This window comes from Streptopelia decaocto (assembly GCF_964273445.1).
Source record: "Streptopelia decaocto genome assembly, chromosome: 2".
In the NCBI taxonomy this organism is placed as follows: Eukaryota; Metazoa; Chordata; class Aves; order Columbiformes; family Columbidae; genus Streptopelia; species Streptopelia decaocto.
Genome location: NC_138655.1, coordinates 22,913,374 through 22,928,048, shown reverse-complemented (window position 1 = coordinate 22,928,048; position 14,675 = coordinate 22,913,374). Strand labels below are relative to the sequence as shown.

At 39.5% G+C, this 14,675-nt stretch overlaps 1 protein-coding gene across 1 annotated transcript in view; it reads right to left on the bottom strand.

Moving 5' to 3' along the window:
- RGS22 (regulator of G protein signaling 22) overlaps positions 1-13,703 on the bottom strand; it is a gene marked incomplete at its 5' end in the record, with an annotated part of 62,301 nt that extends 48,598 nt beyond the window's left edge. The window contains 4 exons of the mRNA XM_082044311.1: positions 1,326-1,547; positions 9,443-9,505; positions 12,999-13,027; positions 13,679-13,703. Coding sequence (XP_081900437.1) covers positions 1,326-1,547; positions 9,443-9,505; positions 12,999-13,027; positions 13,679-13,703 — 339 coding nt within the window. The remainder of the gene's footprint in view (positions 1-1,325; positions 1,548-9,442; positions 9,506-12,998; positions 13,028-13,678) is intronic.
- Between the last annotated feature and the right edge of the window lie 972 nt (positions 13,704-14,675).

Genomic DNA, 14,675 nt, shown 5'->3' with positions numbered 1-14,675 from the left:
CCAGATAAAGAAATATATTCTTAAATAACACAGAAGCCCTGTTGCTGCAAACCACTTGAAAGATGTAAGGAACAGAAAAATGGCTTTGATTTTGTTGAGAAAGGCCATCCATAGCTGCAATGTGGAGTCAACCCAGAGAGCAACATTAGCCACACTCGCACAACATTTCCCAGTTGAATCCTTAGAGCAAATAAGAAATCGAGAATAACTCTTTGGGTTTTATGCTCTCAAGCAAAGTATTTGTGAAAACAATTACTTAATATGGTAGGGATGTCTGTGAGCCTTGTCCTATTGTACCATTTGTCCATTTAGATGCAGATAATTACAATCTCACATTACTATCCTTTTATTAAACATCATTGCCTTTTGACCTCTCTCAACACTGTTTTCTTTTCTGAAAATCATTAAGCTTATGCTAGGCAAACCAGCAGTTTGTTACAACTCCCTGATTTTCTCTCAGCTTTCCAGGTATGACATAATTTAGAGCAGCCGCCTCTAAAAATGTAGCAAACCCTTAGACTGGCCTTGAATGAAATGAACTGAATTCACATCAGTCACACCAATGCAAAGTAAGCAAGAAAGGAATAAAACAAGTATCCCTGTGAAATATTTTTTCTCTTCCAAAGCTATTGCTTAATGTACGCTCCCACAACTAATTATACTGTCTTGTAGTCTCTCAGGTGCTTCAACTGCTTATTTTAAGCTGCCTAATTTGGTACTGAAGAAAGCCCTGAAAGTAAACTGGTAAGAATACCAAAACCGATAGTGTCTGAGCAAGTTTGAAACAAGTTTTTTTTTCTAAAATCCAACCTATCTTTCCACTAATTTAGCTTTCTTGTTGCCAGAGATTATTTTCTCTGGCCGTTTCAATTGATGCTAACCATGTAAATCCTTTGGGAATTAATGGAAGAGAGACTTACGTGTTGCCAGACCACAGATGAGCTCATAGCCACACACGGAAATTAATTAATAAGGAAAGACTGAGATGCATTAGTTTCAGTCAATTTGCACATTCCAGGGATCACTAGTAAAGTAACTGTTGTCATAATATTTTTTCTTTTAATATTAAAAAGTATTCGGACCACACAACTGAATCCTGCCCTACAGAGTCTTCAAAATTCTGTGCTACAGGATGTACATGTGTAATTCCATTCACTTGTCTGGTAGACACATGTGCGTTGCAGGGCATAATTTGGCCCATCATTATGTTTTCCTAACATAAATTAACATTTTTCCCAAGCTACCAAGCCAAACACAACAATAACTACTGCCAGTATCTCTACAGTAAGATCTAAATATAAACTCAGGGACTACAAGATGCTTACCATAGTGTTGTAATTTGGATCCATATTGAAGGCTGGAGAAGCACTGCACATTTTGGAGAGCTGCCCATCATTCTCTGCTTTCCTTAGAACATCATAAATGGGTTTTGGAGGTTTCTGATCATGTAGAATATTTTTCAGCTGGCTCTCCAGGCGTTGTGTGGCATCGTTAACTACTTCAAAAACCCCAAAGTCAGAGTTAAATTTAACCGGCTGGGCAAAAGTCTGCAAAAGAAGTTTGGAAAGCTTATAACATTGTAATAAGGGAACTTTTTCATTTAAGAAAGTTACTTTTTACAGTATAGAAGCATCCTACAGAATGCAAGCTGGTACTATGAGGCTTCTTTCTGTTGCCTGCTGTAGCTTATGTCTAGGGCCTGGAATAGTAATTTTTCTGCATTCTTGTTCTTTAGTCTCTTTGCTGCATAGATTTTCAAAGCATTCCTACTTTTTATCTTGGCTATGCTTAATTGTCAAGAACTTAACTCATTCAAGATCATAGACCATTCTTTTTCACATGCAAATAATAGATCCAGTACACAGATGTCTAGAATATATCATTCACAGTGATGTTAGGAACTGTTCTGCAGGAGACTACTTACCGATAGGATCAGACCTCAAGTGTTATTCTCCTGTTCATTACCACAAACGATCAAGGTTTGAAAAGATTAGCAATGAAGCCGACTTTTTAAGATGTATCTGAGAAGGCTGAATCTGAAAGTTTCTATATGTAGGAAAGGTTTTTCACCATATCGTTACTTGTAGGTCAGGCATCTACCAGAACCTATGGCCTGCAGTTATGTTTTATTATACATCACTGGTTTAGCCAGGTACTGTGTAACACATGAGATAGACCAAACTACAATGTCAGCTATGTAATTGTAACTTTCGTCAACTCCAAAAAACCCACTGCACGTATACACATTAAAACAGACCCATCTTTCTTCCTTTGAGTTCTGGTATTAGGTATTTCCTTAAAAGCCTATCTTTCAAATTCTTTTACTTGAAATGAAGAGAGAAAATGTGAATGGATTTTACAGAAGTAATAGGGGATACCCAAGACGGTTGTGAATATGAGATTATATACAACCAGAGCATATAAGCATCTCTGCACTGAGCTGGAGGACAAGAAGGCATGTTGTATTTCAGAACTGAAGAAAAGCCTAGCCATATCCAGACCCAGTGCCAAAATTCTTTTTGGCTTCATTCCAGGCAGGATCCCACCTGGTGTTTGTACAGTTGTCATACCCCTGTGCTTAATAAGATTATTTTATTTTTTCAGGGACTGTATTTTTAATTTCCTTGAACTTTTTCACATATTACATATATACACGCAGACATAATTCATATACATACTATGTATGCTGAATACATGCTACATATAGTATAGAAATCTATTACAGACCAATTTTATTCTTCTTCACACCTATATAAGTCCAAAGTAACCACGTCAGTATGAGCGATTTTGTTGCTTCTGTTTGAAGCCCCCTTGTTGATCAACATCTTGTAGAGGAATGCCCAGGATCAAGCCATGTGACTGCAACATGTGATTACAACATCCCCTACTTAGCCCATGATGTCTCACTGTGGAGGCTCAGCCTGGCAAAGCACGTAGCGTGTGAGAGGTGTGAGTGTGCGACTGGTGCCTGTGACATCAGACTGCCACTGCTCACAGCCACGCACTGAATTGCATTAGTCTGCTTAGTTACCTAACTTCAGTTGAAATCATGGCTTGGTTTTTGTTCTCTGACACCTTGTGCTTCTTTTGGCAACAAATTTCTCCAGGGTGCTCTGCAGGTTTTAGTGGTTTTTCTCCAGATGTACAGAACAGCATTTAAAAGAGGCTTTTATGTGTAGTCGATTCCTCTATACTTCTTTCAGAACTCCTCCCAGTTTGCTATATGTACACTCCATGTACTTTCAAACCTAATTTGGGCTGCCACCAGCTTGTAAGTGACTAACTGTGCAACCTTAATAACTTCCAAATGTATTCTTTCTTATTTATTTTTTCATGCTTTTAAAAGGGAAACAGAAGAAAATACACTAAGAAACAAGGTGCTTCAGTTTCTCAGGATTTGAAATGCTCTTGCTTGTGGAAAAAAGCAAACAAAGTGCAAATTCCATAATCCAGGGCTATGTGACTGGACATGACCAGATTATTTTAGTTCCATGTTATGCAATTTGAAAACTAAGCAAAGACAACATTAGCTTATCACACACATCTACTTTTATTTAATCCTTTGTAACTCACTCTAAATCTCATTTTTCCAATACACATTCTAATTAACTGCACAGAAAACACATGACAACTTTAATGTAGTGAAGCAGATGCTAGTATTAATTTTTAAAATGTAAATTGCATTGCTATTTTGTGAGTTTGGCTACAAATCATTTGTAAGACAAATATATTAATGGAACAAAGAACACACACTCATGAGACAAGAAGATTAAGACTTCATACACGATACTTGACTGAAAAAGGTGGTTCTAGTCCAGACTTTGGGGTTTTGGACCAAGGTGTAGCTACCTGTCCCCAGGAATATCACAAGACATGCGTAATTCTTATATCAGGCAGAGAGTAGCCAGTAGAGCCCCTATACTTGACACCAGCAAGACTACATCTGGATAACTGCGTTCAGTTTTGGGTCCCTAGTACAAGAAGGTTGTTCATATATTTGAGTAAGTCGAGCAGACAACCACCGAGATGGCTGGAACACTTGTCCTGTGAGGAGAGGCTGAGGCTGAAGGCTTGTTTAGCCTGAAGAAGAGTCAGCTCTGGGGGGACCTAACAGCAGTCTTACAGTACTTACAAGGAGGTTACTGAGAAGATAAAGCCAGGCTTTTCACAGAGGTGCCTCAAGGGAGGACAAGAAACCATGATCATATGCTGAAACAGTAGAGTTTTCAACTGTGTATAAGAAAAAAGGTCATTGTGGAATGATTAGCATTGGAACAGAACGCCCAGAGCGACAAAGGAATCAGTTGTTGAAGATTTTCAAGACAAACTGGAGAAAGTACCAAGCAAGCTGGTGTCAAAACTAAGCATTGGCCCTGCTTTGGTTGTGAGGCTGTACTACAGACCTGCCTGAAGTTCCTTCCAGCATGAGTGATCTATGATTCTGTACAAATCCCAAACTCTCATCAAAGTATTGTGTAAAAGCATTTTAGAAGACTTTAAGCCTTTCTGTGGGAAGTGAGTTTCACTTGCTTAAGAAAACTAGAATAATAAATGAGAATGGTTTTAGAAGCGTATTAAAAGAAAAGATAAATCCTGACCTTCTTAACTCACCCCCACCACAAAAACAGAAGTGATAATGTTATGACAAAAATCAAATGGGAACACAAAACAAACAAACAAACAACCCCACCACAACCAAACCTGATTTCCTGTAGAAAACATTTTCCCAGTTACAGTCCAGGACAGAGAGGCTCAGTCAATCTCTTTTCCTCTCAGTATGTGAAAAACGTTGGAGCAAACACACAATCTAACCATTTGCACACATTACAAGCCACAGAAAAAAAGCCCAGCTTAATACCCTGTAGAGAACTTAAAACCTTTCCCACAAAAGCCAAGTGCTGTAAAATCCTACAATGTTTAACAGGACAATAATCAGAGAGGTTTGTGGCACCACCAATATTCTAGGTCATTGAAATAACAAGGAATCTCTTCAGTGAAGATGCCTGTGTTAAGGAGCGGATGATAGCCTGTGCCATAAAGGAAGGGGGAAAAAAATATCCATGCCAATTTAATATCCTAAAAAATGTCCTTCTTACCCCACATTTGGCAAGTGCTTTGGCTTTTTACAGACAAGTAAAATACACTAAAGAAAGATTGAGTATCAGTGCATTCTTCCCTGTATTCTCTCTCCAGCTTGGGCCAATTTTTCATCCTTTGAAGACAGAAAGGGAAAACTCAAGATCCAAATTATACCTCAAGATAACAAGAAAAAATAAGTCAGGTTTGGCAGAAGACTTGAAGCTTGGGATTCATACATTATCAATTCAGCACAATAAACAGGATAAACAAGGAGCTGAGAATATCAACAAGTAAGAAATCCACAGACTTTGCAAACTGTTTCAATCACAGGCAATTCTCCCTTTGAGCCCAGTATGACCAGTGTAACTCAGTGTAGTTGTCTCAGCTTCAGAAAAAATCTCCAAGCGAACAACAAAAAGCTGTTTTCAGATTGTGGTAAAGCAATACTATTAAATAAATAAACGATTGCATGTACATTTTTGACAGCAAAGACATTTCTTAGTTGTCAAATACACATTGAATATGGTTTCAGCTGAAGAATAAATAGAATCCATAATTCTGAAACTTAAAGTTATGCATTTAACTGAAGGGAAGGCAAATTTCTCTCACTCCTCCCAAAACAGAAACCAAAACAGCATCCATCACCATGTTTCCAGGATATCAGACATATAAATCTCACTGTTCTCTGCCTTAACAGTTTTCAGATATACTTCAGATACACTTAACAAATGTGTAAATATACTCACTGCATCCCACCCTGAGCAATGAAGTTTGATCTCAAGAGAAACAGAATGACCATAGCTTGGCCACCTCTTAGGTTAAGGCCATGAAAGGGTGGGAATGAACAGGGACCTCATCCAGGAGTTTTGCCAAACCTTCCTTAATACAGGTATGTGTGTATCATAAATAAATGTCAGTGAGAGTACAAACCAGAAGAGAATTTGAGCAGCTCTAAGAAGCGCCTGGAAAATGCACAGAGTCAACAGCAACTTTCCCATTGACTTTAATGAATCCAGGATTTCCCTTCTGTTGATGAGTAAGACACAAGTCATAACAACATACCACAATCTAATTAAGAGATAAGAGAAAAGCATTTTTAGCAAACAATAAGAAAAAGTTGGGAGAGCTTAATTTGCTTCCTTTGAATGTCAAAGATAGCAAACAAGTTTTAGTCCTGGGTAAGACTCAGGCCTTGCTAATGCAAAACCCTTTTTAAAAAAGGTTGTGTTAGCACCTGCAGCCTCCCTTCACACACCTGGAAAAGACAAGAAGAAACTAATGAGCATGTATTGATGCCTTGAATTGATGCACTGTAATTCCTTCATTTTCCCTTTTTATGAGCAGAGAGCTTTTGTAGTGAGAACAACTTTCAAAAGTAGTCGTCTTCAAAACTGAAGTCAATAAAACTGTCATCACTTGGTATCTTTCTGCTGCAAGGGAAACTCACAGCCAGGGTATTGCAACGAAGAGTGATATCTCCTGACCAGGCGTCAACTGAGGTGCAGTGAGCTCTTTTGTCTCTAGTGCAACTCTTTGAGGTCACAGAGAGGAGTGTGTGTTCATCAGGATCACTAGTAACTGGAAAGTGAGGGGTAAGGCCCCAGCATGGACTTGGGGTAGAATAACAGGCAGCTTGTAGAACGCAGGAGAAATTATCTGCCATTACTGAGCTTTCTTACTAAGATCTCAAACACTGGGCTAGATGGCAATTTCTGACTTCTGAATTTCCATTCCTGGCTAAACATGGAATCATAGAACGGTTTGCGTTGGAAAGGATACAGTTGGCTTTCTGGGCTGCAAGCACACATTGCCAGATCACATTGAGCTTCTCATCAACCAACATCCCCAAGTCCATCTCAGGGCTGCTCTCAAACCATTTTCTGCCCAGCCTGAATTTGTGCTTGGAATATTACATATTTTTGGATGTTTTAAAAACATGGATGAAAGATTCAAATTCTAGGCATGCCTGACTAGCTAGAAATGGAAACATATCCAAGCCAATGTTTCTCCTAAATCTTTCATTTTAGATTAGTTACTAAGGAAGGTGTAACTCATTTGTATGTCATGTAATTTGTTTCTGCTACTGTGAAATCACTGTACTACTGGCAACAAGTGCCCTCATGAGGGTTTTTGTGTTATTTTATATTTCAGAAATATTTGCTGTACGAACTATCCTTCATTACAGTACATAGATATTTGGAGTACCTAGATATTAATGTCAGATTGTATTGAACATTATTATAACAACAGGATCATTTAAAGGACATACTATAAATCAAAGAAAAAAAATCTGTTGCTGCTATAGAAAGTCCCCAGTGATATTATTCTCCACACACTAGTGGTGCATTATAAGTCAATGCAGAGGCAGTCTTTTAAAATAAGCATATGCTACCTCTGATTTCTTGTATCAAGTCACACAATATTTTTAGTTTAACTTGTTGCCTAACTACTAACACACCTGGGTAATACTGTTCCCAGGCAACCATGTATAAGCACAACAAGAATAAAGCAATGGAAATCTCAGTGTGGCGTTTTAGTAGAAGCCTTCTGAGAAGAGGAGGGAAATTGGGAATATAAGGTATTCAAACCACAGAACTCAAGGCATTAATAGAACTTAATCCCGAACAGGGTAGATCCTCAGAGAAAGATCAAAGAGTAAATAAAACAAATTATGAGAATATTACAGATAAAAATAGCTAATAGAGCATCTGTTTTCATGAAGATATGTAAATAGATATGACAGACCACATGTCATCTTAGAAAACCACCAAGATTACCAGCATAAAAGTGTTTACTCAGGAATGTCTGTGAACTCTTTTCTCTGGGCTTCCAGAGCAGTCAGGAGCGCCTGGAACAATCACTGTGGTTCAGAGCTGCTGAGCTGTGCCAGGACTGCCGGCTGAGGAGTCCTCTGAGGCCAAGGAGAATTTTGGCCCCTAATAGATGTCCTGTAATCTGTGCATGTCCAAGGAGACCCAGAGACTAAGCAGGCTGAACTTATTACCCATTTCATCCTCTGTGATTTGGGGAAAACTTGAAGCATAGTTTCCAAATAAGCAGCAGAGGTGTTGAGGATGGTATTCCTGTGCTAAGAACAATCTGGCACACGGAAGGAGGCCTGGGTTTAAAAGCTACATAGTTCAGCTTGGATTTAGGCAGATATCCTAAAGCAGCTACAAGGCTGAGGTTGGGGGGGAAAGGAAAAGAAAAAATCCAGCCCGCTCACTACACATTTTCTTCCACCTGCATCTCCCTAGCTTTGCAAAAATTATTCTTAGGAATCTTGCAGCGTGATGAAAGCCTGTAAAGGCTGAGCTCCTGAGAGAAGTCAGTATCACTGCTGTGCACAAACCCCCCACTCTGATACAGAGGTAATACCTCCAGATCCTATTTTATGATAAAAAATTGACACGAGGAGCCCGTTCTACCATCCTTAGTTCTGCAACTGCCATTACAGATTTCATGTACTTTTACACCAATCTGTGGTGTGACTTAAGAGAGCACACCTATGTATTTCAATAGGGGCTGTACCATACTCTTACGTCCAAGGATCATCAAGAAATATTCTGCCCTTTCCTAATGCTGGTGGTGGTCCCTACCAAGCAAGTTGCAGAAATGTGCATATATTCTCATAGTGCAGCCTGTTGGGTGGAGACAATGGAGATAGTCAGGACCGAGACTACTAAGATGAAGTTGGGAGAAGTTGCCGCGTTGAGAGAGCAGGACAGTACATGTGCCTGTCATGAGAGGGTGGGGCGGCAGGGTCATTGATGGGGAAATGGAACAAAATATAGGGCAACTGGTTCAATATAGGTTACTGGGTATGGTGGTTTAACCGCAACTGGATCAGCACAAAGAAAACAGTGAAAGACTGCATCCTAGCTGAAGATGGGAGAGGAAGAAGAAAGGAGCACCAGCTTTGAGGTCTTAACAGCCATGAAGAAAGAGTTGCTTCCTGAGGCAAACTTGTTATTAATCACTGAGTGTATGCCCAGAAGAATGTAAAAGGACAAATATTTATTATGTCAGCATGTCATGATAAAAGTGGACTCTTTATGCTTTTTAAATAAGTATTTACATCTCTTTTTCATTTCCTATTAGTAGTATTTTGGTGCCCTGTGATTTAAATACATAAATTTGCAAGAGAAAAATCTGTCTTCACAAGTCCAGGTACTGTGGTTTTTTTCCTGACAGATAATAACATTGAATGGTAAGAGTTGCTACCACTAAAATACAGACATATTGTAAAAGCTATTTAATTTCCCAGTGACAAAATGCAAAATGTTCTAAGATGGATTACTTTACTACTAATCTTAGTAAGGTGTTTCTTGTATTTTGCAATGAATTTCTGTAAGGTACTTACCGGAAGACTCAAAAATTCGTTAAAGTAGTCCACAAGCATATCATCTGTGGCTAAGAATTCTTCCTGCAGAGAGACAAAACCACAAAGCAAGGTTTGTACTAACCTGTACTAACATGGTTTGAATGCACTGTTGCCTCAAACAATTACTTTGCCATGAGATATAACATGCAAACTTTTGCAAAATGTTATTTCCCACTTCTGATACAACGATTGCATCTCTGTTATATTCTAGGCATTGCATATCACAAAGGTGATAAAAAACACATGTGAAGGTAAATCCTTTGCCAAAAATGTACAGAGAAAGCTTTCATAAACCAAACAGCTTCTAAAAGCTGGAAATTTGCATGTTTACTGTTGAAAAAATGTGCACAATCTAACAGTCTAGAAGTGCCTCACATTATACCTTTCTTTTTCACTCCTGGGAAGGAGGGGAGTATAAAATCTCACCAAACTCCATTTCTGTACCCACACTGCTGTTTGGGGATGATTTGGCGGAATTCACAGATGTATAGTTTGGCTCACTAAGCAAGCAGTATATGCCATACTTGGAATCTGGCAGCACTGGGAAGCTTTCTGTTGATTTCATCACAAGTGAAGACTGTACCTGCAGGTGTTTTTGGACTCTTTCTGACCCCTACATTTCAAATCCTGTTAACAAGACTCAAAAAAATGTAGAATAGATTTTTTTTTTTTTGCTATTGACAAATCAATAAATATGGATCCCAGTCTTACTTCTGCTGCACTAAATACCATCCTCACCACCCTCACCTCCCATTTCAATTCAACAGAAGGTAGAACATTATTCCATTGGACTTCAGAAATCTGTCTTCAGTACCATGAAGACTTCTGAACAATTTTTAATAGTTTCGGTTTCTTGAATATTCTATTATTTCTGCCTTGCAACACAAGGAAAATGCACCTAAATCAAATGCTGATATCAGCAAAGATCCTGTGACACAATCTTTTTCTCTTTGTTAAGCTCATAGCACTGTAATACGCTACTGAGGAAGGTTGTGTACAGTGTACATGGTGGCACTTGTAGGCAGGCAGTACTTTGATCGAAACTCCACAGTGTCTAACCTAATTAAACACAGCTTGTACCTGGGTAAGAAGAAATCTTGGGCTAATCTACTTTCCTATGAACCCAGTAAAGCCCCTGTGTGCTGCATGAGAGGCTGGAATCAGACCTAATAGTTTTTGCCGAGCCTTAGTCTGCCAATATTTATTCCTTAGCACTTGTGGTTGCTGCTATGACCGATACAGGACAGGCAAATAAGTCCATGCTCATTCCTGGAAAATGCTGACAACACTGAAAGCAAGGCTTTCTGCATTGCAGAGATTGTACTTTATTTGGATCACAGACCCACAGTCAAATGCAGTTGCAGTATCGTGTACCTAGAGATGTTAAGGCACTGATTAGGCAGGAATCATAGAATCGTAGAATCCTTTTGGCTGGAAGAGACGCTTAAGATCACTGAGTCCAACCATAACTAGCAGCAAACCTTGTCCCCAAGAACCTCATCTGTACACCTTTTAAACACCTCCAGGGATGGTGACTCCACCACTTCCCTTGGCAGCCTGTTCCAATGCCTGACAACCCTTTCCATGAAAATTTTTTTCCTACTATCCAATCTAAGTCTCCCCTGGTGCAACTTGAGGCCATTTCCTCTCTTCCTATTACTTGCTACTTGGGAGAAGAGACCAACACCCTCGATGCTACAACCTCCTTTCAGGTAGCAATAAGGTCTCCCCTCAGCCTCCTTTTCTCCAGACTAAACAGCCCCAGTTCTCTCAGCTGCTCCTCACAAGATCTGTGCTCCAGACCACGCACCAGCTTTGTTGCCCTAGGAGAACTTACCCAAGTGTCTAATCCAAAGCATTTTGAAGTCAATAGAAAATGTTAATGCCACTAGGCAATCAATCAGATCCAGAAATCTCAACTCAGCAAGTATTAGCACAATTAACAACAACAACGAATTATTAGAAACAAGCTGCAGTCTGCCCCACATTTGGTTTGGGTAATGCACAATTAGATTTGACACTGATAAGGGTGAATCTGAAGACAGCTAGTTGTGATAATACCCCATGTAAACATTTTGTTTTTTTCAAAGGACTCATTCAAAATAATTTCACTTATTACTGACTGAAATATAAGATCTTTAAGAATATGCAGGTAACATGTGTTTTTAATTTGCCAAGGATATAATTCTCTGTACTCCCATATAACAGCAAGAAATGTAAACACAGTGGTTGATTAAACAATAAAATGTTTATGATCTTATTAATGCAAGCTTTACTACTTACTGATCTTACTGCATCTATACTCAATATACTTTTCTCTGGTTTTTGAAGGTTTTCTTGTGGTCAGGATTTTCATTTGAAAGTATAATTGCACTTTCATATTTGCACATTATAGGTTATAAAGTTGCAAATACAATATTATAGCTTAGATTTTTGTCTCAGGAAGCATTTTGCTTTATTTCTTCCCATGCCATCTTTCCTGCTGCACAGTCCAAATTATGACTAGAAAAGCTGCCTTACAATTGCAACTGGAGGTCAAGGTTTGCTAAAAATTGGTCCAAAACTGCAATTTTGCTTTCCTGTAATTTGTGTACAAATAGGAATATCCTGAGCCTGATTTCTGACACTCTTTTAACATGGGAAGGAATTTATAATTCATTTTGGCAATGGTATACAACCGTTTCTTAGATATTTTGTGGAACCAAACCTAATTAATTTTTATCTGTAGTATTTGAGAGCTTTCTCTATTACTGCCATCACAAAAAAGTACAGCAACACATAAATATTATTAGATGCTAAAGGAAATGCTGAACATGAGTAAAAGAGGCACCATCTTGAAAGGTTTGCATTTCACATTGCAGCACCCACTAAAATGATAAATAACTCTCCACTCTTGAAACATATATAATAAATGGCATCCTTAAATGTCAAAAGTTAAAGTCAGCATAAAACCTTGATCCTGCATAGAGCTCTGACAGCTCCATGTCCTTGTGCGAAGTTTACCTGGAGTCAGACATTTCTAGTCACACAAAGTAGCCTACAGGCTCCCAAAAGGGATAGCAATAAATTTATACCTTAAAATACACAGTTACAAAGATATCTAAACCGGGGAAGAGGCAAACGTTACCTAAGCTGCAAGATTTAAGGTGTCATTTCGTATGAGGTTAATATCTACCTTCCAAATGAGAAGACAAGCATCAGGAAAATACTACAAGGAGCTCTGAGCAAAAGGTAAAAAAGGTAAAGCAGAAGATTTTTAAACCCATCAAGTTGACCCTTCCAGTTGATTGTTGCCTTCCTTCCTGTTTTCAGCCTTATTCTCCGTGGTTTCCTGTTACTTTGTTTTTCCTAATTATTTTCAAACTAAGGGTTTTTTGTGTGTGATAAAACAGTAAGAAATTACTCAATACTCCATACTTAGACAGAGGAAAGAAATGAGAAACCAGACAACGGTTTCCAAGAACTTTTTTTTTTCCTTTTTAGCTCTACAGTTGCATGACAAAACAAATGATCAAGCCTTAAAAACCATACTTACGAACACTTCTTCTGTTATACATGGAGGCTCTGAAACACAAAAGAGAAATATCATACGTTATCCCAGCAATACAATCAAGCTTGCTTAACTATGATTACTGAACAGAAACAAAAAGTACTGAGGCATGACAACCTTCTTGGATATTCTGAAATAAAATAACTCAGCCTGAGGAAACAAAATAAACTCCAAGAACATGTAGCAATGTTGACCCATGCATAAAAAGGTTGAGTATCACAAGAATTATTTAAATATCATTAAAGTATTATTTAACTAGATTATTTCTCAGACAACAGTGAACTTTTTGTCAGCTTTCCTCTGCAAAATTGATTACTAGAAACTTACTGGTTTTAATCAAAGTAGAGGTTTGTATGAGACTCTAGAAGGCTTGAACAGCAAACATTACTAATCATATGATAAAATTCCAAAAAAAAGTAATTATGGGTTTTCCAAAATAATCAGATCTCACCCATTCTAGGATAATATTCCATCTTTTGTGATGCCATCTGCAAGGAGTAAAGTTCTTTCTTCAGACTGCTGAATTTTGCTGGGCAAGTTTAAACCTAGCAGTTCAAAACCTCCCTGTTTTGCATCGCCATCGCTCTCCCTGAGCCAGTCCCCCTGGGGTCAGGCCCCGGACTGACACACTCGGTCTGTCACCCTGTGTGGAAAGCGCTACGTACCAGTGGTGAGCCGCTTCGACTGCATCCTGGATCTACACACGCAAGGGCCGGCACCCACACCCGCATGCTTACGGCCTCATTTGCCAAGGTGAAATCTTGACTGCAGACCAGAATAGAAGCTGTGGAGGTCCTGGGCCTGGCCGGGGACAGCGGGTGTGCGGCAGGGCAGGCTGGCTCTGCGGCGTGGGCCGCGGCACGGCAGGTTGCTATGGCACTGCAAACAATGCACAGCGTGAGGTCAGCGGGAAGCAAATCCTTCCAGTGCTGAGGCAAAGCTCCCTGACACACACTCACAGGTTAGGCTGGGCCAGATGCACTCTTCCCCTGCCCTGTTTCCCCCATGAAAATGGCTGACGGACCACTACGGTCATGCACACACCCCTTGGTCAACAGACACAGAGTTTAACCAATGAAACGGCTTTGTTGAGAGAAGTTTCTGGACCACTACCATAAATGACCACAGCTCAGATTCAACTAGTGTATAAATAGAGCCCACTGGCCACCCCCGTTGAGTTGGTGTTTGCCAGAGTGGGGAGTGTGTGGTGAAAGGCTTGACTCCTTAGACTGGCCACCTAAAGAACCTTCCCCAGGGACTGAGACACCTTTCTGACCTGGGAAGCGTTCTGGGTACCCTTGAGAGTCTCCATTTTGACACAGACCACACACACTTTGCATCATCACTCTATTGTTTTGAGATCTGATCCCCTTGAGTTTGAGTCGTTTGTGTAGTAATCGAACTCCTAACTGGTATCAAACTTGTGTTTTATCAAAGTGCTGAATAATTTTGGATAAACCCTGTTTGTAATTGGTTTTCTGCTAAGCAGCTCTCGTTAAATAAAGTCAGTTGGGAGCCTATTGCCTGCGCCTCAATGGACTTCAGGGGTGTCTCTGTGACACAGGCACACTGCTGATATGGCCCCCAAAGAGATGCCTGTGAACTAGGAACTTCAGGATATTTGCAGCAAGAAATTAAGTGCTCTTTTCTCAGCTGACCTAG